This window comes from Hemitrygon akajei, chromosome 3 (assembly GCF_048418815.1).
Source record: "Hemitrygon akajei chromosome 3, sHemAka1.3, whole genome shotgun sequence".
Lineage (NCBI taxonomy): Eukaryota > Metazoa > Chordata > Chondrichthyes > Myliobatiformes > Dasyatidae > Hemitrygon > Hemitrygon akajei.
In genome coordinates this window covers 24,061,515-24,086,913 of record NC_133126.1, presented here as the reverse complement: position 1 = coordinate 24,086,913, position 25,399 = coordinate 24,061,515, and the positions used below count along the sequence as shown (strand labels likewise).

Here is a 25,399-nt window from a genome sequence, read left to right as displayed (position 1 = left end):
ATCTATGGAGGGAAATGCACAGTCTGGTCTCGAGACCTTGGTTGGTACTGTCTCGGCCTGAAATATTGACTATTCATTTCCCATCATAGATGCACCCTGAGCTGCTGAGTTCCTCCAGAATTTTGAAGCAGAGAAGAGAGTAGAATTCAGGATAAGTAGTGATAGATTATTACAGTGTCTGCCCTGAAATTTGCTTTTGCGTTTTGGAATTGCATATCATGCTAATTCAGCACTTGCTTATATTAAAGATAACTGTGATAAGCTGGAACATGAAGGTGATTCTATTTATAGAAAAGTCTTATAAATTGGCAATAAAATGTAAAGGAAAAATACAATGAGTGCTGGAAATATAAATCTAAACAGAAAAACCTGAAAGTATGTAGGAGCATCTGTAAAAAGCAGACGGTTTTGGTATGTCTAGAAGTTGTAATATGCTGGGAAACACAGTTTAGTAGCATAATCACTGGGCTTGAATAAGATGGAAGGAAAACTAGAAGTATTAGTAATATTTTCATGGTCATAGCATGACAATATAGGCACTTTAAATTTATTACTACAAAGAAACAAGAGTAGATGTTATATACTTGTCCTGAATGTTTGTTAGGCCACTCTTAAAATACTATGGCCACTTCTGAACTCCACACCATGAACTGATATAGTGGCCCCTCAAAAAAATGTGAAAAGCACTGAAGAGGAGGATATCAGAAAATTGACGTCATACTTACTAGGGAAAAACTGAGGAGTTAGCTAAAAGAGGTTTTTTAAAAAGTTCACATTAAGTACAAATAGGTTGTTTCTAAGGATGAGCTAGAAGCCAGCCTGTATCACCCAAAGATAACATAGAGAATTAATATTTTAACACCTGAAGTCATAAGAACGTGGAACTCCTGAGCGCATGAAATACTTGAACTATGCAGGAGAAGGTAGATAAGCACAGGAGTGGGAAAGGTTGTGCTGAATGAGTGGGTGATAGGAAGAGGAACAGCAAAAATCCTAGTGTGCACAGTGTTGGCAGAACACCTGATTCTTTGTCATATCTCTAGTTAATTACAAAAATATGGAAATTGGGAGCAAATCTCTGGTTGGGGCAGTTATTGGTGGGAGATCATTTCATAACCACCTCCAGGAATGTGCCGAGCCAGATATTGTAATCGTGAGTATGAACTATTTTTTTGTTGGATGAATCAGAAGGGCCATATAAAGGTAGTCAGAAGTGGTAATAGGAAGGCCATCTGAAGGTAAAAGCCAAGTGTCAAGAGTGTTGATGGCTTTGAATATTTATTCCACAGCCATGTTTAGTTTTGTTCATGTCTGCCAACATGATTCTGTTCTCGATGATTCTGCAAAGCATTGCTTCTCATGTATAGCAACACACACAAAATGCTGGAGGAACTCAGTAGGTCGGGCAGCATCTATGAGGGGGAAATAAACAGTTGACATTTCGAGCCAAGACCCTTCATTCCATAAGTGAACTGTGTATTCTTCTCCATAGATGCAGCATGAGTTGCTGAGTTCCTCTATCATTTTGAGGCCCAGCTTCAAAATTGAGGGATGACCTTTTAGAACAGAGGTAAGGAGGAATTTTTTTAGCCAGAGAGAAATGAACCTGTAAAATGCTCTGCCACAGGCTGTGGTGGAGGCCAAGTCCATGGGTATATTTAAGGCTTAAGTTGATAGTTTCCTGATTAGTTATTAAGAAGGATTGGTCTTATTTTGCGTGTATTGCTCTGGATTCCCAGAATCTGCAGAATCGCTTGTGTTTCTGATTTACATCTCCTGTACATATTCTGTTTTCCTTTCGAAAGTTACTATTGAATCTGCTTTCACCACCCTTTCAGGTAGAATGCTACAAACCATAATTACTCACTTTACTTCAAAAACATAGACTTGTGCTTTCCATCTAAAGATGCTGATAATAACTGTCTACTTCTTGTGTGTCTAATTTTGGTTTAAGTTATAAAGGTTTAGTTCATGTATAGATGACAAACATTTAAGAGCTGGTTGGGTGATTCATATTTTCATTTATTTTGTATAGGATCGGATCGCAGATTTGGAAACAGTGAGTACTTTCTCCAAGTGTTTGCCTTTGTGATGTGTGTGTGTGTGTATGTGTGCATGCACGACGTAGCAGTTATCGCAAATGCTTTACAGCACCAGCAATCGAGATAATTCCCGCCACTCTGTAGGGAGTTTGTACATTATTCCTATTTCCTCTGGATGCTCTGGCTTCCTCCCACATTCTGAAGATGTAGGGTTAGGGTTAGCAGGTTGTGAACCTTCTATGTTGGTGCAGGAAATGGCGATGCTTGTGGGCATGATGCCTGATGTAATTTGATGAAAATGACATACTTCTCTGTATGTTTCGATATTTTAATGTACATGTGACAAATAGAGCAAACCTTTTTCTTTTAAATGTTTTGTAATTGGCTTTTCCACGTAAATAGATGCCTCTTAAATTTGTTCTCTCAGTTTGACCTAAACCTATCTGGGTAGGTTAAAACTAGTCCAAGCTCATTGATTTGCACAATGGAAAACCCCTTTAAAAGTTTATTAAGATTGGCTAATTATTACAAATAAGAATAATATAATAAACTGTCAAACTACCTTGTATGAATGTGATCTGTGTAGCCCAATGATCCTATTACACACATGCAACTGTAACTTCAACTCACATGTCAGTATATCTGTCTAACCCAGACCTTGAAGGTAAACACATCAGGGACCTTGGTGTTCAAATAATAGATTCACAGTCATTTTGTTGCTGAGGATAGAAATGGGATCTTTGACTCATCATGTCCATGCCACTCTCTTTCTGCCATCTTCACTCATCCCTTTTCCCCACCAAGCCTGTTAAAGTACTTGTCTAAATATCTCTTAAAAGCAGTGATTGTCCCTGACTCCACTACCTCCTTTGTCAGAGAGCTCTGGATATCTGTATGTAAAACAAAACTTACAGTTCAGATCCCTTTTAAAACTCCTTCCTCTCACATAAACCATGTTTTTGTTGCCCCTATGACAGGAATGATCATCCTCATACTTGTATTGCTCCACACTTTAATTATTATCTGTATGTATATTTTCTACCTTTAGAAGATTTCAAATGTAATTTGACCCTGCAATCTTTGGGGTTTTTCCCATATGTACAGGGGATCAATTCTGCCTATCCCCTCCTTGCAAGTTGCAAAGGCTTGTCCTGACCCCTTGTGTTTGTCACCAGGTCTGGGTGGCCACAAATAAGGTTACTGAGTCAAATGAACAAAAATTTCACCTATAGCAAGTTAGATTGATGTAACCCTGCTTTGATCGTACAATCTATATCCTGTTTATAGCAAGATACTTATGGTTAAGATGGTGCTAAAAATGCATGTGTCAGCTCATTGATAGTTCAAATGGCAAGAAATTTGACTAAAAGCACTAAAACCACTTTTTCTGAAGTAAATTTTATTAAATTCTCACCACAAACAGCAAGGGGGCGAGTGATAATGAGGCGAGTTCTGGGGATGAGTTAGGGGGCTGGTGTTTTGCAGAATCGATGCAGATGGAATGAGTCATTCGGACAGGAGAAGTCGGGGTAGAGTAGTTCCATAAGACATAGGAGCAGAATAAGGCCATTCAGCCCATCGAGTCCACTGCCATTTCATCATGGCTGATCCCAGATCCCATTCAACCCCACACACCTGCCCTTTCATCATACCCCCTGAAGCCCTAACTAATCAGGAATCTATCAACTTCTGCTTTAAGTATACCCCTGGACTTGGCCTGCACGACAGTCTGAGGCAGAGCATTCCACAGGTTCACCACTCTCTGGCCTCCTTACTTCTGTTTGAGAAGGTCGCCCCTCAATTTTGAAGCTGTGCCCTCTAGTTTTGGATACCCCAGCAGAGGGAACGTCTTCTCCACATCCACTTTATCTAGTCCTTTCAATGTTTGGTAGTTTTCAATGAGATCGCTATGCATTCTTCTAAATTCCAGTGAGTACAGGTCCAAAGCTGCCAAATGCTCCTCATATGTTAAGCCCTTCATTCCTGAAATCATCCTCGTGAACCTCATCTGGACTCTCTCCAATGAGAACACACCCTTTCTGAGATAAGGGGCCCAAAATTGTTGACAATATTCTAAGTACAGCCTGAATAGTGTCTTATAAAGTGTCAGCATTATAAGACATTATTATCTCCTTGTTTTTATATTCTATTCCCCTTGAAATAAATGCCAACATTGCATTTGCCTTCTTTACCACAGACTCAACCTGTAAATTAACCTTCCTGGAGTCTTGCACGAGTCTCTTTGTACTTCTGATGTTTGAATTTTCTCCCCATTTGTTCCTTTTACCAAAATACGTCATCATACATTTTTCAACACTGTATTCCATCTGCCACTTTTTTGTCCATTCTTCCAATTTGTCTAAGTCCTGCTGCAATTGCATTGCTTCCTCAGCACTACCTACCCCTCTACCTATCTTCATATCATCCGCAAACTTTCCCACAAAGCCATCAATTCCACTACCTAAATGCCCATACAACTGGCCTTGGTGGGAGGTTGGATCGTTTTGGGCGCCGAAATGGCGGTGAAATCTGGGCTTGAAGTGAGTTGCTAGGCTGTGTGGTCTAGGCCTCAAGCCCTTCAGAGTAGCCTTGTCATAGTGCAAGGCACAATCCGTTGTTTAGACAATTTAAAAGCCGTCCCAGATCGGAGATAAGAGACAACTTCACTCGCTCTCTGCGTTGTTCACTCCTCTCTCAACAGCACCAGAACCTTTCGCTGCAGTGGTTTCTAGTTAGAATGCGAGGTACAATCGGTTGTTTGGTCAATTTAAACGCTGGCCTGGGTAGACTGAAAAAACAGGGTGTCAGGATTCAAAGGAAGAGACGATTTCACTCGCTCCGTGTGATGGTCACTCTTCTCTCCATGGCGCTGAGGCTATGAATGCTGTTCTAGCTGCTGTGCTCCGCTAATGTGATGAACTGATAAGCAAGGCTTTGGGCCTACTCCTGGCTGCTTCAGGTTCAGATCTGAGGACTCAACTTGGTTTGGACTGTTGTTGCTTGCTTTAATTGTTCAGATGATTTGTGTGTTTTTTTCTTTACCCTTTCTCTTCCGCATCGGGTGTTGGCCTTTTATTTTATGAAATTGGATTATTTCAGGTTTCTTGCTTTGTGGCTACCTGTAAGTTAACAAATCTCAAGGTTGTATACTTTATACATTCTTTGATAATGAATGTACTTTGAATCTTTGAAGTTTATTAAATGCTCTATTTAATGAACCAACCTATTGTCATTACTGAATGCAGTTTTGCTTGATAATTGTCTGTTACCACAACAAAGGCTTCTTGGCAGAGCAACATCAGAGTTAATGAGTATCCTGAAAATTTGATGGGCGGATTTTAGAGTAGAGACGATTGCCCAATTAAAGCTTTCAAATGTTGGATATAAATTTTGACTTGGTTATTATTTACGTCTATAAGTGTCTTTGACAGCCTACCACAAGTCTTCAGATAAGGAAGTTATCAACCTCCAACTTTATAAATAACTTAAAATTTTAATTAATGTTAAAATTTGTCTGTACAAATAATTTTTCCAGCAATTCCTTGATCTTAAACCCTGTTCAGTAGACAGTCCCTTGGTCTTAAGGCATGCAATTAGTCAAAATTTGGCCAATTTTTACTCAGTGTTTACTTACCATGAATTAAATACCTTTTTTCTGCTGGTTTAGCTACAGATGTATTAGTGCTCCATCAAATCAGCCATGTAATCTAAGGCTAAATTACTACAACTCTGGCAGGGTTTGCAAGACATTACTTCCTACAAAGCAAAACCCAATAGTATGAATGGCAGCGATGCTTCCCTACCAGATGAACTCAACGCCTTCTATGCCCACTTTGAAAGGGAGAATATAACTACAGCTGTGAAGATCCCTGCTGCAGCCAATGACCCTGTGATCTCTGTTTTAGAGGTCGATGTTAGGCTGTATTTAAAGAGAGTGAACCCGCACAAGGCGGAAGGTCCCGATGGAATACCTGGTAAGGCTCTGAATACCTGTACCAACCAACTGGCAGGAGTATTCAAGGACATTTTCAACCTCTCACTGCTATGGGTAAAAGTTCCCACTTGCTTCAAAAAGGCAACAATTATACCAGTGCCTAAGAAGAATAATGTGGGCTGCCTTAATGGCTATCACTCTGCAGCACTCAAGTCAAGTCAAGTTAGCTTTTATTGTCATTTCGACCATAACTGCTGGTACAGTGCATAGTAAAAATGAGACAATGTTTTGAGAGGTTGGTCATGACTAGACTGAACTCTTGCTTCAGCAAGGACATGGACCCATTGCAATTTGCCTATCGCCTCAATAGGTCAATGGCTCTTCACACGGCCTTAGACCCACCTGGATAACACAAACACCTATGTCAGGATGCTGTTCATCAACTATAGCTCAGCATTTAATACCATCATTCCCACAATGCTGGTTGAGAAGTTACAGAACCTGGGCCTCTGTACCTCCCTCTGCAATTGGATCCTCAACTTCCTAAGCAGAAGACCACAATCTGTGTGGATTGGTGATAACATCTCTTCCTTGCACCTCAGGGGGTGTGCTTAGCCCACTACTGTGTGGCTAGGCATAGCTCAAATACCATCTATAAATTTGCTGATGATACAACCATTGTTGGTAAAATCTCAGATGGATACGAGAGGGCGTACAGGAGTGAGATATACTAACTAGTAGAGTGGTGTTGCAGCAACAACCTTGCACTCAGTGTCAATAAGATGGAAGAGCTGATTGTTGACTTCAGGAAGAGTAAGATGAAGGAACACGTACCAGTCCTCATAGAGGTTTCAGAAGTGGAGAGAATGAGCAGTTTTAATTCCTGGGTGTCAAGATCTCTGAGGACCTAACCTGGTCCCAAACATATCAATGCAGTAATACAGGAGGCAAGACAGCGACAATACTTCATTCAAAGTTTGAAGAGATTTGGTATCAACAAAAACACTCAAAAACTTCTATAGATGTACTGTGGAGAGCATTTTGACAGGCTGTATCACTGTCTGATATGGGGGAGGGGCTACCGCACAGGACCAAAAGAAGCTGCAGAGGGTCATAAATTTAGTCAGCAGCATCCTTTGTTAAGGACCTCCAGCACCCAGAGCGTGCTGTTTTCTCACTGTTAACATCAGGTAGGAGGTACAGAAGCCTGAAGGCACATACTCAGCAATACAGGAACAGCTTCTTGCCCTCTGCTATCTGATTCCTAAATGGACATTGAACCTGTGAACACTACCTCACTTTTTAAATATATTTTATTTCTGTTCTTCGCATGATTTTTAATCTATTCAATATACATATTCTGTATTATTATTATTTTTCTTCTGTATTATGTATTGCATTGAACTGCTGCTGTTAAGTTAACAAATCTCACTACACATGCTGGAGATAATAAACCTTATTCTGGTTCTGATTCTGACAAAATTACTAAGACAAAAATGTGATAGTGTGTAAACAAACTGCCAAATCAATGAATTGTAGAGTACGTTAAGAAGATATTCATCCATTGCACTGTCTGTTAGCTGAACAAAACATTTGATCAAATTAGTTATGCAGGATCAGCAGTACTGTGCAAAAGTCTTAGGCACATATACTTTTGCACATTACTGTAGTAATTTTATGCATTGCGTTGTACTGTTCTTGGAAAAAAGAAACAAATTTCACGACATACGTGAGTGAAAATAAACTTGATTCTGATATGGGTCTCAGTTGTGGAGAGGGGCAGGAGTGGGAAGCACCAGAGAGACATTCTGTAATGATCAATAAACCAATTGTTTGGCGTCAAGTGACCTTGGCTGCTGTCTCAGGGCTGATGTATCTGCATCTCTGCCACCCTCCACCCCTGGCACTCCTTCCCTAGCACCACACCCCTCCCACGGTGCTCTGCCCTTGTCATTCCCAGCATCCTTTGCTCCCACCAGGTTTACAAACTTGCTTTCTGCTCTAGATTGACAAATACAATACTGTGCAAAAGTTTTAGGCACCCTAGCTATACATACGTGCCAAAGACGTTTGCACAGTATGGTATCCTTTGATTTTTTTTGCAAATCTGTTCCAGGATTTCTTTATTAATTCTCTTGCTGGCATTTTTATATTGCCTCAGACTATTTTTTTGCAACTTTCCCGTCATATTTTTCACGTCACATGCCGGTTTTAATAAACCTGATTCTGATTCTGCTGAGGTTCAATTGACTGGTCAGTGATTGTTGGATCTGTTCTTCCATTTTGTTCTTGAACAAGAGCTCAACACTTGCACTTAGAGTCATAGAGTGCTACAGCACAGAAACAGGCCATTCAACCCATCTAGTCCATGCTGAACAGTTATTCTGCCCAACCCATCAAAACTACACCTGCACTATAGTCCTCCATGCCCATCCCATTCATGTATTTAACCAAATTTCTCTTAAAAGGTGGAATTGAACCTGCATCCACCACTTCTGTTGGCAACTCATTCCACATCCTCACCACCCTCTGAGTAAAGAAGTTCTCCTTCATGTTCCCCTTAAATATTTTACATTTAACCCTTAACCTATGACCTTTGAGTATAGTCACCATACCTCAGTGGAAAAAGCCTGCTTGCATTTATTCTGTCTATACCTCTCATAATTTTGAATACCTCTATCAAATCTCCTCTCAATCTCCTACGCTTCATGGAAAAAGTCCTAACATAGTCACCCTTTGCCTATAACTCAGGTCCTCAAACTATGGCAACATCATTGTAAGTTTTTCTCTGCACTCTTTTAATCTTTCCTCTAGGTAGGTGACTAGAACTGCACACAATACTCCAAATACTTCCTCATCAATGTCTTATACAACTTAAATATAACATCCCGAATCCTGTACTCTATACAGGCGCCATATTGAAGGACATTTGGAAGATTCTGGTCCATCGCTCTGCAATTTTTTACTTACCTTTGACTCACGAACCTAGTTTGTGGCGCATCCAAACCTGGTGATTAATCTAAGTGTAGCCATCTTTTCAAAGTTTGATAATAAATTTACTTTGAACTTTAACTAAATATTTTCACTTTGAATTGTCCCTATTCCTTTCCCATTGCTTATTTAAAGCTTATTTACCTTGGTCACTGCTCCCTATACACTTAGTGAGCACTTTATCAGGTCCACCTTCTCATTAACGCAAATATCTAATTAGCTAATCATGTGGTAGAGAATCAGTGCATTAAAACATGCAGACATGGTCAAGAGCTTCAGTTGTTGTTCAGACCAAACGTCAGAATGGGGAAGAAATGAGACCTAAGTGATTTTCACTGTGGAATGAATGTTGATGCCAGACAGAATTGTTTGAGTATCTCAGAAACTGCTGATCTCCTGGGATTTCCATGCACAACAGTCTCCAGAGTTTACAGAGAAGGATGCAGAAAGCAAAAAGCATCCAGAAAGTGGCAGTTCTGTGGGCAAAAATACCTTGTTAATGAGAGAGGTCAGAGGCGAATGGCTGGACTGGTTCAAGCTGACAGGAAGGGGACAGTAACTCAAATATCTAACCGTTACAACAGTTCATTGTGCCATTGAATGACAACATTTCACTCAGGCCTTCTTTGTAATATCTCTATCCCTTTTCTATCCTAAGTGGCAGAATGAGTGGCACAGTAGTGCAGCAATACTGTAACACTATTACAGCACCATTGACTCAGGTTCAATTTCACTACTCTCAGTAAGGTGTTTGTATGTTCTTCCCGTGTCTGCATAGGCTTCCTCCCACATTCCAAAGACATATGGTTATGGTTAGTGAGATGTGGGCTTGCTACGTTGGTGCCAGAAGCATGGTGACAATACAGGCTGCCCCAGCACAATCCTCGCTGATTTGATTTGATGCAAATGAAACATTTCACTGTATGTTCCAAAGTGGCAACGCTGATCTAATTTAACCTAATTTACTTTAATGTAATCTATTTTAATCTAATGTAATATAATGAATGCTAGCTGTGCTCTGGACATCTCCCTGTAAATGCCTCTGCCTTTTTAATAGAGCTCTTTTAACCTATTTCTTTGATGTTGCCTTTAACAGCATCTAATTCATGAATAATTGTTGTGTATCCTTTTTTCCTTCCATACCTAACCTTAGACTATTGATGCTATTTGAAGACGACTGTAGGCATCTTCACACTGATATCATTGTCCAATGTAGGGTTTGTGTGCTGATGACCTGCCCTCTCTCTCCTTCTTTACTGCCTGATCTTCTGCCTTTGTAGTGTGTTGTCATTTGCACAGGTCTTAACGTGTTCTCTGGCCAGCCACTGTAAAAAACCATGGGGGGGGGGGGGGGGGGTCTGGTTAAAATAAATACTTTCATGAGCTTTTTCAGTGAATGCTGTGCTCATTGGATTATTGAAAGCTGGCATGCTTTCCATTTCAAGACACTGTGAGGTAGAGGCACAGTGAAGCTTTCCTTCACATGGTCAATACTTATCGGATTTAGAAGTCCAGGTTGAGTTTAGATGACCCTGCACTTCCATGCTTATAAAACCCGTGTTGATATTATTCCTGTCTATTGCAGTGTGTAGCCAGTCCATCACATTATCAGCAGCATGCAAATGATTCAAGATTCCAGTTTATTTGTCATGTGTACATCGAAACACAGTGACACGTATCATTTGTATTAACAACCAACACACCCACAGTGCTCGGCAGAACAACACAGAACACAACAAAAACAGAGCATACCAAGTGACAAAGCAACAATAGCAAAACGAGTCCCATTCCTCCCTCGTGGATTTACAGATTGGGCCTTTGATTTCCCCAGTTGGCTTTCAAAGATTCGCAGGCTCGGGCTCAATCCACTGGGCCTTGACTTCTGCTTTCCGATCGACCTTCAGGTACCAATCAACCTTTAAGCTTCGATCTTTGGTATTGAACCAGGACTCAGTGATGATGATGATGAATGAGAACCCCAGATTAGTGCATCACTTTACAGCACCAGCTACCTGGGTTCAATTCCCGCTACTGTCTGCAAGGAGTTTGTACATTCTCCCAGTGACTGTGTAGGTGCTCTGGTTTCCTCCCACAGGTCGAAGATGTGACAGTTAGTAGGTTAGTTGGTCATTGTAAATTAAGTCGAGTTTTTTTGTCAAGTGTGCAGCAAAACATACAGTGAAATGTGTTGTTTGCGTCAATTACCAGCACACCGGAGGATGCACTGGGGGCAGCCCGCAAGTGTTGCCACACATTCCAGTGTCAACATAGCATCCCCATAATGCTTCAAGACACAACAAGCAACAAACAATAGCAAAAATGTGCCCTGTTTTTCTCTCCTGCTCATGCACGAGCACAGTTGTTTAACCCCAGGACAGGCCTCCAGCCTGTCGTTATAATCTTGAGGGACTTGGTTAGTGACTTTTCTGAAGTGGTTATACTGAGCAGAGCAGCCTAAGATTTGAAAGCCAAAGAGCTAGTGTCTAAGACTGTTTGTTTCTCTAGTAACCCTAGTGGACTAGTGTAAAGCAGCTTCTTCATTCCTTTCCAATATTGGATGACTTTCAATTGTAAGTTGCAGGTTTGTGGTTTACTTACCAATGATTCATCACTGCACGCCCTCTTGTGTGTTTGCTCCCTGAGGTCTCCCATGAAGAATAGTCATATTGGCAAAGTATGTGTCTGGCCCTGACACGTTAGCCCAGCATGGATCCCAGTTTGTGAGAGGAGGTGGTTGAGGTACAATGGCTATTGTAGATGAGCTTGAAAAATGAGCCCACCTTTTCTTGATTACATTTGTATCCTTCTACCACATCTCATCCCATCATCTTCTCCTCTTTCTGCTTCGGAACAAAATGAAAGGCTGTTTTCTGTCAAGAGAGGACCATGGGCGTCCCTGCCAATTAATAACAGACGTCCAGCAGGTCATTTAGCACTTGTAAGAGAGATAGAATTAATGCTTCAAGCTGAAGATCCTTAATGAGAATTGGAAAAGTGGAAAAGAAGTGTAGTTTTAAGTTGCAGAAGCATTGATAGACAAAGGCCCAAAGTTGCTGAATTCTGTGAGGTTGTTGATAGGCACAAGATGGAAGCTTTTGAGAAGGTGCAGAGGAGATTTACCAGGATGCTGCCTGGATTAAACAGCATGTAAGGATAGGTTGAATGAGCTAAGGTTTTTCTTTCTGGAGTGAAGGAAGGTGAGAGGTGACATGATAGAGGTATACAGGTTGGTAAGAGGCTCAGATAGAGTGGATAGCTAGAGACTTTTACCCAGGGTGGAAATGGCAACTATGAGGGGGATTGGAGGAAAGTACAGTTTTTTTTTTGAAACACAGAGAGTGGTGAGTATGCGAAATGCCCTTCCAGAGGTGGAGAAGAGGCAGTTAATTAGGAATATTTATCAGACTCTCAGATAGGCACATGAATGAAAGAAAAAATGGAGGGCTATGTGGGAGAGAAGGGTTAGATTGATCCTGGAGTAGGTTAAAAAGTCGGCACTACATCGTGGGCCAAAGGGCCTGTTCTACATCCACATTGCTGTTTCGAAATACTATTTTCAACAATTTTGCTTTTTCACATGTCAGAAGCAGCTCTGACCCATGTTTCACAGGTTTTCATATGTCCCTTTGTTTGTTCTGTCTCTTTCTCCCTCTCTCCCCCTCATTTATCTATCAATTATATCTCTGTAAATAATGGTATCACCATGGAAACCCTGCTCCCTCCCTGTAAGACACAGTCCATTTGTCCTATCCATCTCTAACCCATTCTCCCTTCCCACTTTTCCACATTTAACAAAAGGCCTTCAACCTGAAACATTAAGCCAGTTTCTTTTTCCGCAGAGGCTATTTGACTTGCAGAGCACTTCTCATGTTTTCTAATTTTATTCCAGATTCCGTAGATGTGCAGTTTTTGATTTTCAGTTGCATCTTTGAATGTTTGCTTTCGCTAATAAAAGAGAACAAAGCTTTGCATTGTTTGCTGTGGAACTCTGGCTCACAAGTTCTGTCCCCAATGGGAAGCGTGACCTAAGCGTTCTGCTATGAAGGGGAACTTTAGCCTCTGTGTAAACTGTTAATAATCAGCACACAGTTCCACAATTCTGTTTACTTGGTCACATTGGTCTTACTGCTGTGGTCTGTTTGAACAAACTGAGTGAGTCTGAGTATATTTACAGTTTGTTCTGCATTTAGGGCACACATGTGACACTGGACCATCTTGAATCGGTACCAGAGAGGCTGAGTACCTTGGACAGCATCCGGGATCTGGAGGTAAAGATGCTTTATGGTTGTTTTCACAGCAAATCCAAATACTACCTGCAAAGAAAAAAGGATTGAAAAATGGCAGGTGAATTTTTAATGCAGACAGTGTGAAATGTTGCACTTTGAGAGGACAAATCAGGGTATGACTTACATGGTAAACAGCAGGGCACTGAGGAGTGTGGTAGAACAGAGGGATCTGGTAGTACAGGTTCATCATTCCTTGAAAGTGGTGTCACAGATAGATAGAGTCATAAAGAAAGCTTTTGGCACATTAGCCTTCATAAATCAAAGTATTGTGTACAGGAGTTGGGATGTTAGATTGAAGTTGTACAAGACATTGGTGAGGCCAGATTTGGAGTATTGTGTGCAGTTCTGGTCACCTATCTGCAGAAAGGATATCAATAAAATTGATAGAGTACTGAGAAAATTATTTGGATGTAGCTGGGACTTGGGGACCTGAGTAATAGGGAAAGGTTGAATAGGTTAGGAATTTATTTGCTCGAGTGTAGGAGAATGAGGGGAGATTTGATAGAGGTATTCCAAATTATGGGGAGTATAGAGAGGGTAGGGGCTGGCTGGTGGTGTAGTGGCGTCAGCAATAGACCTCGAGGCAGATGGTCCCGAGTTCGAATCCAGCCAGGTCCCAACCTGGGCAACAGCAGCATCTGCACGGAAGCAAGGCCTGGCAGTCTACTGCCAGGAAAACCCTATGGACAACTATAACTAGTTGACAATGACGAGATGACTCTCAACAACAACAACAACAACATAAATAAGGTAAATGCAAGCAGCCATTTTCCGCTAAGGTTCGGGTGAGACTAGAACTAGAACTATAGGTTTAGGGTGAAAGGTGTAAAATTTAAGGGAACCTGAGGGAGAACTGCTTTACTCCAAGGGTGTTGAGGGTATGAAACAAGCTGTCAGTGGAAGTGGTAGATATGAGTTTGACTGCAACATTTGAGAGGTTTGGATAAGTACAGGGCTAGGGAGGGGGAGATGGAATGCTATATTCCAGGTGCCGTTGATGGGGCTCAGCAGCATAACAGAAGGGCCTTTTTCTATAGTGCTCGATAACTCTATAGCTACTAAAGCATTGAATTTTGCTGAGATTTCTATGAAAAATATCTTATTTCTAAAGCACGGAATCTCAAACACTTAGAATTATTTGAAACTTGTTATCCCATAATTGTCCTTTGTAATTTTTTTAAAAGAAAAGGCATGCTTAAGGGCAGCAAGGCCAAAAATGATGTGTTTTGGGGGTCTCTCTTCCCCCCTCCCCTACTCAGGGTATATATTGGAAGCGTTGCATACACAGCACCTCCCATCCTTCCTACAGTCCCTTTAATCTCCTGCCGCCAGGCAGAAGGTACTGCAGCTTAAGAACCGGTACTACTGGGCTGAGTAACAGCTTCTTCCAGCCTCTCTCTCCCAAGCCGTTAGACTTCTTAAAATCCTGCTGCCACCCAGCAAATATGTACACCCTGTCTGAACGTCCTGCCCTCCTCTGCCCTCCTCAACTCACTGATACAGCTGTATCCTGCACTGGTCATTTTTCATATCTTTATATGACTGCTTGTTTTATTATAATAATGCCAGTAACATTACACTGTCTTACATTAATATGCACCTTGCACTTTCCATCAACCTGTCATCCTTCAGGTCATGTTACTCAGTAACTTGTGCTAGTATTATTTTGTGACTGTATGTCCTGGATTGAAACAATGTGTGCTGTGTATGACTATATTTACTGCGTTTCACACCTTGGCCCCAAAAGACTGATGCTTTGTTTAACTGTATACATGTGTATGGTTAAATGACAGTAAAATTGAACTTTTGTACCATTTTCCTTGGGGTTGCAGTGAGGACCAAATGACACTGTCTGTCACATATATTCATATATTGAACATTCTTGAGATCTGGGCATTGCAAAACAAAGCCCACAAGTGTCAAGCAACACACACAAAATGCTGGTGGAACACAGCAGGCCAGGCAGCATCTATAAGGAGAAGCGCTGTCAGGACGAAGGGTCTGGGCCTGAAACGTTGACAGTGTTTCTCCTTACAGATGCTGCCTGGCCTGCTGCGTTCCACCAGCATTTTGTGTGTGTTGCTTGAATTTCCAGCATCTGCAGATTTCCTCATGTTTGCCCACAAGTATCACCGTGCTTCTGGCGTGCCCACAATTTACTAACCCTAAGCAGTGTGTCTTTTTTGTGGAATACGAGAGGAAACTGGAGTACCTGGAGGAAACCCACGTGGTCACAGAGTGGGGTTATAATTGGGGATGTAGATTTTCAGTAGAAAAAACTCAAACTGTATTTTTCACCAGGAAGAAGTTAAGGATGTATGGGATTGAATTAGAAAGGGTTGGATCATTTAAATTTCTGGGAGTTATATTTGATTCATGATTAACATGGACAGACCATATCAGGAAAGTTGAGGAGAAATGTAAAAAAGTAATAAACGTGATGAGATGTTTGACTGGTAGGGAATGGGGAGCAAGTTGTTCAGCATTGAAGAGAATGTATGTGGCTTTAGTAAGATCTGTGTTGGATTATGGAAGTGTAGCATATGGATCAGCAGCTAGGTCTCTTATAAGGAAACTGGATGTGATTCAGGCTCAGGTTTTGAGAGTGTGCAGTGGGGCTTTTAAAACATCACCAGTATCAGCCCTGCAGGTAGAAATGGGAGTAATGCCTTTGGAATTAAGAAGGATGCAATTGATGGCAAACTACTGGGTTAATTTGCAGGGACACAATGATTCTCACCCTGCTAAAGGAGTGTTGCAGGAGTCCCAGGAAAATGGGAGGTTTCAGAGGGAAAACTTTAGTCGGGTAAGGAATGATATTGCTAGATCATGTGGAGTGTTTGATCTAAGGATAAGTCCTTCAGTAGTTTATCCGGTTGTAGCGCCATGGAAGCTGGTATGGCCTGACATAGACTGGCATTTGTTAGAGGTATAAAGGAAAGGAAAATATAAAACTGATTTGGTAAGTGCATTTAACCGTCATGTGATGGAAAAGTATAATGATTATACTCAGGTCTATACAGATGGTGCTAAGGAACCTGAGACAGGAGTGACAGGGTTTGGGGTGGCTATACCAGCAAAAGCAATTGCAATCAGCAGAAGAACATCTGATAAGTTAGCGGTGTATACAGTGGAGATGATGGCAGTGTTGGTTGCGTTGGGTTGGGTGGAGAAAGCTAGACTAGTCAAAGTGTTGATATGCTCAGATTAATCCTCAGTTCTAGCAAGTTTAAGGTCTTTTCACTCAAACAGCTGGCAAGATGTACTTCATGAAGTCCTTCAGTCAGTCACAAGAGTTGCAAATCAGGGAGGTCAGGTTAAATTTCTATGGGTTCTAGCTCATGTAGGGGTGAAGGGGAATGAAAGGGTGGATGAGTTAGCAAAGAGGACATTAAAGAAAGAAAATATAGAAATGCACATTAGTATCAGTAAAGCAGAGGTTAAGTGTGTAATCTGGGAAAAAATCAACCAAATGTGACAAGAAAGATAGGACAGGGAGGGGAAAGGGAGGCATTAATATCAAATACAAAAAAGTGTTGCAGGTACTAGGGTAGGTAGTAGATACAGAAGAGAAGAAATTGTGTGGACTAGGTTAAGGCTGGGGCACTGTGCACTAAACCAAACATTGAAAATGTAGGGGAAACACCAGACAGGATTGTGTGAGGAATGTCAGGAAGAGGAGTCAGTAGAAACGTAGTTCTGAGTTGCAGGAAGTATGGGATACAGAGAGAGATGATGAGAATTAATCTAAGGGAACTGGGGGTGCAGGAATTCACATTAAAAGGGTTGCTGGGCATGGGTGAGAGAACACAGGTTAGGGTATTTTTAGCTTTCTTAAGGGGTACAGGGTTTTTTTTTATAGGATATGATGGATAAACAGGAATAAGGTACTAGGATGGCCAAAGATGTGAGGATAAAGTGTAGGTTAGGGTATGTGTGTGTGATTGGGTGAAGGGATTTAGAATGTGAGTCTATCGCACACTCCGGAGCAGAAGGTGGCGGTAATGCACCATTAAGCTGGATGCCAACCGCTGTAAAACAAGATGGAGAGAGAGGGGGAGAGGGTTCCTCTTGACCTCACCTACCACCCCACCAGCATCCACGTCCTGCACATAATTCTTCAAAACTTATGCCACGTCCAACCGGATCCCACCACCAAACACATCTTTCCCTCGCACCCCCATTTTCTGCTTTCTGCTGGGATCAGTCCCTATGCCACTCCCTTGTCCATTCGTCCCTCCCCACTGATTTCCCTCCTGGTACTTATCCTTGCAAGTGGAACAAGTGCTTCACTTGCCCCTACACCTCCTCCCTCACTATCACTCAGGGCCCCAAACAGTCTTTCCAGGTGAGGCGACACTTCACCCATGAGTCTGTTGGGATCATATACTGTGTACGGTGTTCCTGATGTAGCCTCTTGTATATCAGTGAGACCCGATGTAGACTGGGAGACCGCTTCGCCAAGCACCTATGCTCTGTCCACCAGAACAAGTGGGATCTCCCAGTGGCCATTCATTTTAATTCCACTTCCCATTCCCATTCTGATATGTCCATCCGTGGCCTCCTCCACTGTCAGGATAAAGCCATACTTAGGATGGAGGAATAACACTTTATATTCTGTTTGGGTAGCCTCCAACCTGATGGCATGAACTTCGATTTCTCAAGTTTCCAGTAATGCCTCCACCACTTCCCCTACCCTTGTCCCTCTCTCATGTTATCTCCTTGCCCGCCCATCATCTCCCTTTGGTGCTTCCCCTCTTCTTTCTTCCATGGCCTTCTGTCTCGTTCACCACTCAACTTCCTAGCTCTTTGCTTCATTCCTCCCCTTCCAAGTTTCACCTATCGCCTGGCGTTTCTTTCTCCCCTCTCTCCACCTTTTAAATCTATTCCTCAGCTTTTCTTCTCCAGTCTTGCTGAAGGGTTTCGGCCCAAAACGGCAACTGTATTTTTTTCTCTAGATGCTGCCTGGCCTGTTGAGTTCCTCCAACAGTTTGTGTGGCTGCACCAGTGATGATTTAGGGTGTCATTTTAAAGGTGGTGAATACTTCCTTAATTAATTATGTAATGTTTTATACTTGTAATTAATTTAGATCACTTTGTAGAGATCTGTTTTCACTGTGACACGAAAGGTTCTTTTTTTGTTGATTGGTGTTTAAAAAAGCCAAATTAAATGTACTGTGATTAAATACTGTAAAACAATAAAATACAAAAACTTCCAAGGAAGGGTTAATACTTCCTATAGACACTGTAGCTATGGAGTCAAAGATTTTTGCACAGTACTTTATTCGTCAACATGGAGCAGAGAGCAATTTGTAAATCTGGTGGGAGCAAAGGCTGTTGGGAATGCTGCAGGTGGAGCACCGTGAGAGAGGCATGTGACAGGTGGCAGGGGTTGGTGCAGCCCCAAAATAGCAGGCAAGGTCACTTGATTTATTAATCATTACAGAATGTCTCTCTGGTGCCTCGCACTCCCTCCACTCTCCCTTCCCCTTTTTTCAGCCATGATTCTTCTCTCCCCGTTCCCTTCCCACTGTGAGCCCACAACAGAGATCAATATCAATCAGATTTATCATTACCCACAATGACATGAATTTTGTTTTATGTTCTGGCAGCAATAGAGTGCAATACATAAAATTACCACAGTACTGTGCAAATGTCTTAGGCCCTAGTATTGTATATGTATTTAAGACTTTAGTACTGTACTGTACTAATAGAGCTTTTCTTCATATTATCTACAATTCAAAGACATTTTAAAAAATAAGTTGTTTCAATGAGGTCCTGCCATCTCTCATAGAATGTTAGAAAGGATTTTGGTCTTTTTTTTTGTCATCATTTGTTGGTGAAGGGTTTCTTCTTCCTGAAGGTTGCTGCCACAGACGTCATTTGCATTCCCACAATGTGGAGGAATGGATGATGGAAACTGGCTGGTGAATGGAGAAGATTGATTGGATGAAGGCAGCAATGTCAGGATAGTTCATGAAGGAAGAGATTGAAATAATAATGGTGAAATTGCACATCGGACAAATATAAAACAGGGGTCATAACATAGAAGATTGGAGCCCAAAAGTTGATTGGAAATCCAAAACTCTGCACACATCCGTGTCTGCAAGTCTCTGTGAGACCGCTAGGGAAGTCCGGGCCCATTATCTTTGATTCCACAAGTCCATTGGAGGCCAAAGATGGCCTGTCCTGTGCTTGGAGGATTGTTTATGTGCAAGTGGGAGAAAGGAACAGGGATTGTTTTGCTAATTATGCTTTGCTACTTGTTGTGTTCTGTGTTTGTTCTGCCGAGCATTGTGGACAGAATGCGTGGTGACACTTGGGGCTGACCCCATCACATTGTGAGCTTGTGTTGGTTGTTAATACAAATGGTACATTTCATGTATGTTTTGATGTACAGGAGGCAAAAAAATGAATCTGAACAATATCAATGAGTGCTTCGGGATTTTCTTCCATTGACTGCATTAGAGCTTAATAGTGGATAAATTGGTAAATTGGTTTATTATTGTCACATGTGCTGAGGTACAGTGAGAAACATTGTCTTGCATCTAACAGATTATTTCATCACAGCATTGCATTGAGGTAATACAAGGGAAAAGTAATAACAGAATGCAGAATAATATGCTATAATTATAGGCAAGGCCATGAAGAGGTAGATTGTGAGGTCAAAAATTCATCTTATCATACAAGACGTGCATTCAATAGTCTTGTTAAGTTGGGGTAGAAGCTGTCTTTGAGCTTGCTGGTACATGCTTTCAGGCTTTTGTACCTTCTACCTGATGGGAGAGGGTCAAAGAGAGAATGTCTGTCTGGGTGGGGTCTTTCATTATGCTAGCTGCTTTACTAAAGCAGGGAGATGGGCAGGCAGGGTTTATCAAGGGGAAACTGAAATCCGAGATGTAGACATGATGCAATGGTGAATTGTGTAAATCCACTGTAGTAGCTGTCAGCTTCCTTGCCTTTTCAACCGTACTACTAAAATGCTGAAAATGGCTCTCCTTCTTGCATCAAGTTGCCTAAAGAGTTATAGAACATAGAACAGTACAGGCCATTCAGCCCATAATATTGCCAACCCTTTAATGTAATCTAAGATCAATCTAATCCTTCCTCCCAACATAGCCCTCCATTTATGCTTTTAATTCTAAACAGTCTAATTTCAAGGATACTACAACTCACGTTTTCAATATTTATTAATTATATTTAGTTCTTATGTTGCACAGATTGCCTTATTTTGCAGATGGGTTGTCAATCTCTATGTGTAGGTTTTGTCTAGTGTGTTGTTTTTCTTTGTTCTATTGTGAATACCTGCAAGAATATGAATCTCAAGGTAGTATGTGATTACTTCTACATATTTACATAATAAATTGATTTTGAACTATAAACTTTGAAGATAGCCAACCACTGCCAATTATGTATCATTAGACTCTTGGTGATTAGCATTCTGTCAGTGCATTAAAGATGAGCTAAGCACAAGTGGAAAAAAGCTTTACTTTGTAATTTAGAATAAGAAGCTCTCTATAGCCAGCATGGTCCTGAACTCACCCTGCACCCTCACTGCATTCATTAAGACAAAAGCTTTTCTTACAACGCTAACAAGTGCTGCCCACCTGTTTTTCATTGTTTGTTAAGCCTGTCGGCATTGCAGTCATTGCATTGAACTTAACTGATCCTCTGTGATCTACTTTGTGTGGCTGCGAGAAAGAATGTGAACACAATACACTGCAAGTGTTCTTTTCAACCACATGTGGATGCTGAAAAATATTTCAAATGACAGTTAAAAAACTGCTGGGGCTTCTGAGAGTTGGCATTGTTTCCAAATCAACAAGCACTTTGTGCTGTTTGACTTTGTGCATTTATTTCTCCTCCACAAAACATACACTCACTCTCTTGTGATGAACTTGCCTCAGCGCTGACCTGAATCCACAACCAGTGGCTCTCTGCACCTCATGTTCTATGTATTACTTATTTACTTTTTTATTATTTTGCATGATTTGTCCCTTTTTTATGTACTGGATGTTTGTTATGTGTGGGTTTTTGTAGTCCCTATTGTATTTCTTTGTTTACCTGTGGGTGCCTGTAAGAAAAAGAATCTCGGGTATAATTTGATAATAAACTTACTTTGGAGTTTCAACTTTGAAAGTAAACCTGTTCTGACAGCTCATTCAATCATTCGGCCTGGTATGGAAACACCAAAGCCCAGGAATGGAAAAGACAACAGAAAATGGTGGATAAAGCCCAGTCCATCACAGGAAAAACCCTCTCCTCCACTCACTGAGCACATCTACATGGAGTTGCTGCCACAAGAAAGCAACATCCTTAATCGAGGACTCCTACCATCCAGGCCATGCTCTCTTCTCACTAATACAACTGGGCAGAAGGTACAGTTGCCTTGGGTCCCACACCAACAGGTTCAGGAACACTTCTTGCCCTACAGCCACCAGGCTCATGAACCAGTATGGTTAACTTCACTCACCACAATTCTGAACTAATTCCACAACCTACTGACTCACTTTCAAGGACTCTGCAACTCATGTTCTCAGTATTATTTATTTTTTCTTCACACAATTTGTCTTCTTCTGTACATTGGTTGTTTGCCAGTCATTTGTTTTTTTTAATAAATTCTATTGTATTTCTTTATTTTTCATGTAAATTCCCGCAAGAAAATGAATCTCAAGGTAGTATATAGTAACATATACTTACTTTGATAATAAATTTGCTTTGACTTTGACTTTGACTTGTACTTCATTAATAAGGCTGTCATCACCTCTGGAATCTGTTTATTCCTCAGAGTATTCCGAAGTAAAGTGACAGCTCATGTAATCTAAATACTTTAAAAGGTTACACTACAATAGAAATCCCCATGAAGCAATGCAGTTTGGGGAGAGGAAATAGGCTTTACCACATATGACTGCTTGTAATTCTTTCAAATTATAGTATTTCAAACAAATTCTCTGAGAAACACTAAATGCTTAAGCATATGTGGGAGGAAAGTGTTAGATTGAACTTGAAGTGGGTTAAAATGTCAGCTGAACGTTGTGGACTAAAGGACCTGTATTATGCTGTACTGTTCTATGTGCAAACATTGCAGCTTAATTTCTCACAGTTAAAATGTGGCTTATATACATACTCTATTTGTTTTCTTTTAATATAAATGTGTTAAACAGTAAATCAAATAGGATCCTGAAATTTTAAGTTTTAAATTTAATGTGACCTATCACCCAGGATATGTCTTCTCATTGCTACCATCAGAGAGGAGGTACAAAAATCTGTAGACTCAATGTTTTAATTACAGCTTCTTCCCCTCCATGTACAGTATATACACACTCAATGACCACTTTATTAGGTTGCCTCCTCTACTTAATAAAGTGTCACTGAGTGTATGTTCATGATTTTCTACTGCTGTAGCCCATCCACTTCAAAGTTCAACATGCTGTGCATTTAGAGATCCTCTTCTGCACACCACTGTTGTAACGTGTGGTTATTTGACTTACTGTTGCCTTCCTGTCAGCTTGAACCAGTCTGGTCAGTCTCCTCTGACCTCTCATTAACGAGGCAATTTTGCTCACTGCATTGCCACTCACTGGATTTTTTTTGTTTTTCACACCATTTTCTAAGACTGTTGTGCATGAAAATCCCAGGAGTTCAGCATTTTCTAAGACACTGAAATCACTCCATCTGGCACAAACAATCATTCCACAGTCAAACTCACTTAGATCACATTTCTTCCCCATTCTGATGTTTGGTCTGAACAACAACTGAACTTCTTGATCATGTCTGTATTCTTTTATGCAATGAATTGCTGCCACGTGATTGGCTGATTAGGTATTTGCATTAACAAGCAGGTGTGCATGTGTACCTAATAAAGTGGCCACTGAATAATAATAAACCTGATTCTGAATTTATCAGGGGGATTGGTGTTTTTGTTGGAGAAATGAAATGGGAGGGAAAGAGAAAATGTCAAAACGGAAGTGTTGTGAGGTGGGGAAGTACTTGGGCTTCACAATGTGTTTGGCAGTCTCCAGTTTAAATAGAGATTTGAACAGAAGCATTGACTAACCAATTGGCTTTCTCAAATGCAAACCCAATATTTAAATTTTCCCAGACAGACATTTGCTATTCAGATCTATTATTGATGAATGTTCTTATAGCTCTTTCATATTTTAAAGGTCATTTTTAGTTAAAAATAATGGTTAGAGTTACTATATTTTCTTAATCTACTCATCCTTTTATTTCACTACCAATACCCGCTAAAATGTTGGGAGCTGTCAAGAATACACAAAGTGCTGCTCATAGGAATTGAAATGAATGCTTAATTTTAAACACAATGTGCTTTGACCTTTTAAGGAATTGAGGTAAGAGTTTAATGTTATTAAAATGGAAAAGGTTACAACTGCCATTGGTTTTACAAGGGAGGCTACTTTAGAATTGCTCCGTGAACCTCCAATGTTAATACATACACTGTAATTGTATTCCTTTAGTTGTTATGTGTTAATTTTTCCCTTAATTTTAGTTTGAATGTTCCATTATTACCAAATTGTGCTTAGGATTGATTTGGTATGCAGTATTAGTATTGGATTATTATTATCACATGTACTGAGACACACTGTAAAAGTTTTGTTTGAGTGGAATCCAGACAGATCATTCCATACGTCAAAGTGAAGTTACTGGCAAAGTACATACTACATATCACCTTATACTATCTTGAGATTAATTTTCTTGCAGGCATGTACAAGGTGGTACGATAGCGTACTGCTTAGCGCAATGCTTTACAGTACCAGCGACACAGGTTCTATTCTTGCTGCTGTCTGTAAGGAGTCTGTACTACTCCACATGACTGCATGGGTTTCCTCCAGGTGCTCTGGTTTCCTCCCACAGTCCAAGGACGTATCACTTGGTAGGTTAATTGGTCATTGTAAATTGTCCCGTGATTAGGCTAGGGTTAAATTAGAGTTGTTGGGCAGTGCAGTTCATAGGGCCAGAAGGGCCCAGTCCGTGATGCATCTCAATAAATACTGTAAATACAATAGAATTTATGAAAAACTATACATAAAGACTGACAAACAAGCACTGTGCTTGCCTGATGGTAGTAATGAGAAGAGAGTATGGTCTGGATTGTGGGAGTCCTTGATGATGTATGCGGCTTTTTTGTGGCAGCAGTCCTTAAGTGTGTTCAATAGTGGGGAGAGCTTTGCCTGTGATGGACTGGACTGTATCTGCCAATTTACGTGTGTATCAAGGCAGTAAAAAAAACAGGATTCAAAATATAGCGTTTCACTTACATAGGAAGTGCACTGCAGGTAGACAATTAAAGTGAAAAGGCTACAATAAAGTAGATTAGGAGATCAGGAATGTATCTTTTATGTGTGACGTGTGATAGATCTGTTCAAGGTCTTGATGACAGATAGAAGCTGATCTTGAGCTGGTCGTACAAGTTGTAGAGGTGGGGAGGAAAGAGAGTGGCTGGGGTTGGATGGGGTTTTTGCTTACATTGGTTGCTTTCCTAAGGCTGAGAGATGTATCAGTGGAATCAATGGAAGGGGGACCTGTTTGTGTAATGGACTGGGCTGATTTCACAACTCTCTGCAATTTCTTGTGGTCTCAGACAGAGCAGTTGCATGTATCTCACTTTTAAAATCCTCGCGGTGTCTAGAACATGGAAAAGTACAGCAAAGGAACTTGGCCTATGGTGTTGTGATGAATTAATTAAACTAGTACTCTTAACACCCAGCTGCCTACACAATGTCCATATCCCTCCATTCTCTGCACATCAGTATCACTAGCATATGCTGTGAAATTTGATTTGTTGTTATGAGGCAGCAGTACATTGTAATACACTAAAATAAAAACGGAATTACAGTAATATATATAATAGTTAAACAAATAGTACAAAAAAAGTAGTGAGGTGGTGTTCATGGGTTCAATGTCCATTCAGAAATCAGATAGCAGAGGGGAAGAAGCTGTTTATCAATCGTTGAGTGTTTGCCTTCAGGCTCCTATACCTCCTCTCTGATGGTAACAATGAGTAGAGGGCATATCGTGGGTGATGGGGGTCCTTAATGATGGATACCACCTTTTTGAGGCATCACTCCTTGAAGATGATTTGGACGCTGCAGAGGATAGTGCCCATGATGGAGCTGACATATCGA

General features: G+C 40.9%; 1 protein-coding gene across 1 annotated transcript in view; it reads left to right on the top strand.

Moving 5' to 3' along the window:
- The window catches only part of LOC140724772 (centrosomal protein of 128 kDa), a 612,511-nt gene that overhangs the window by 508,888 nt on the left and 78,224 nt on the right, over nt 1–25,399 (top strand). The window contains exons 19-20 of the mRNA XM_073039351.1: nt 2,036–2,059; nt 13,158–13,235. Coding sequence (XP_072895452.1) covers nt 2,036–2,059; nt 13,158–13,235 — 102 coding nt within the window. The remainder of the gene's footprint in view (nt 1–2,035; nt 2,060–13,157; nt 13,236–25,399) is intronic.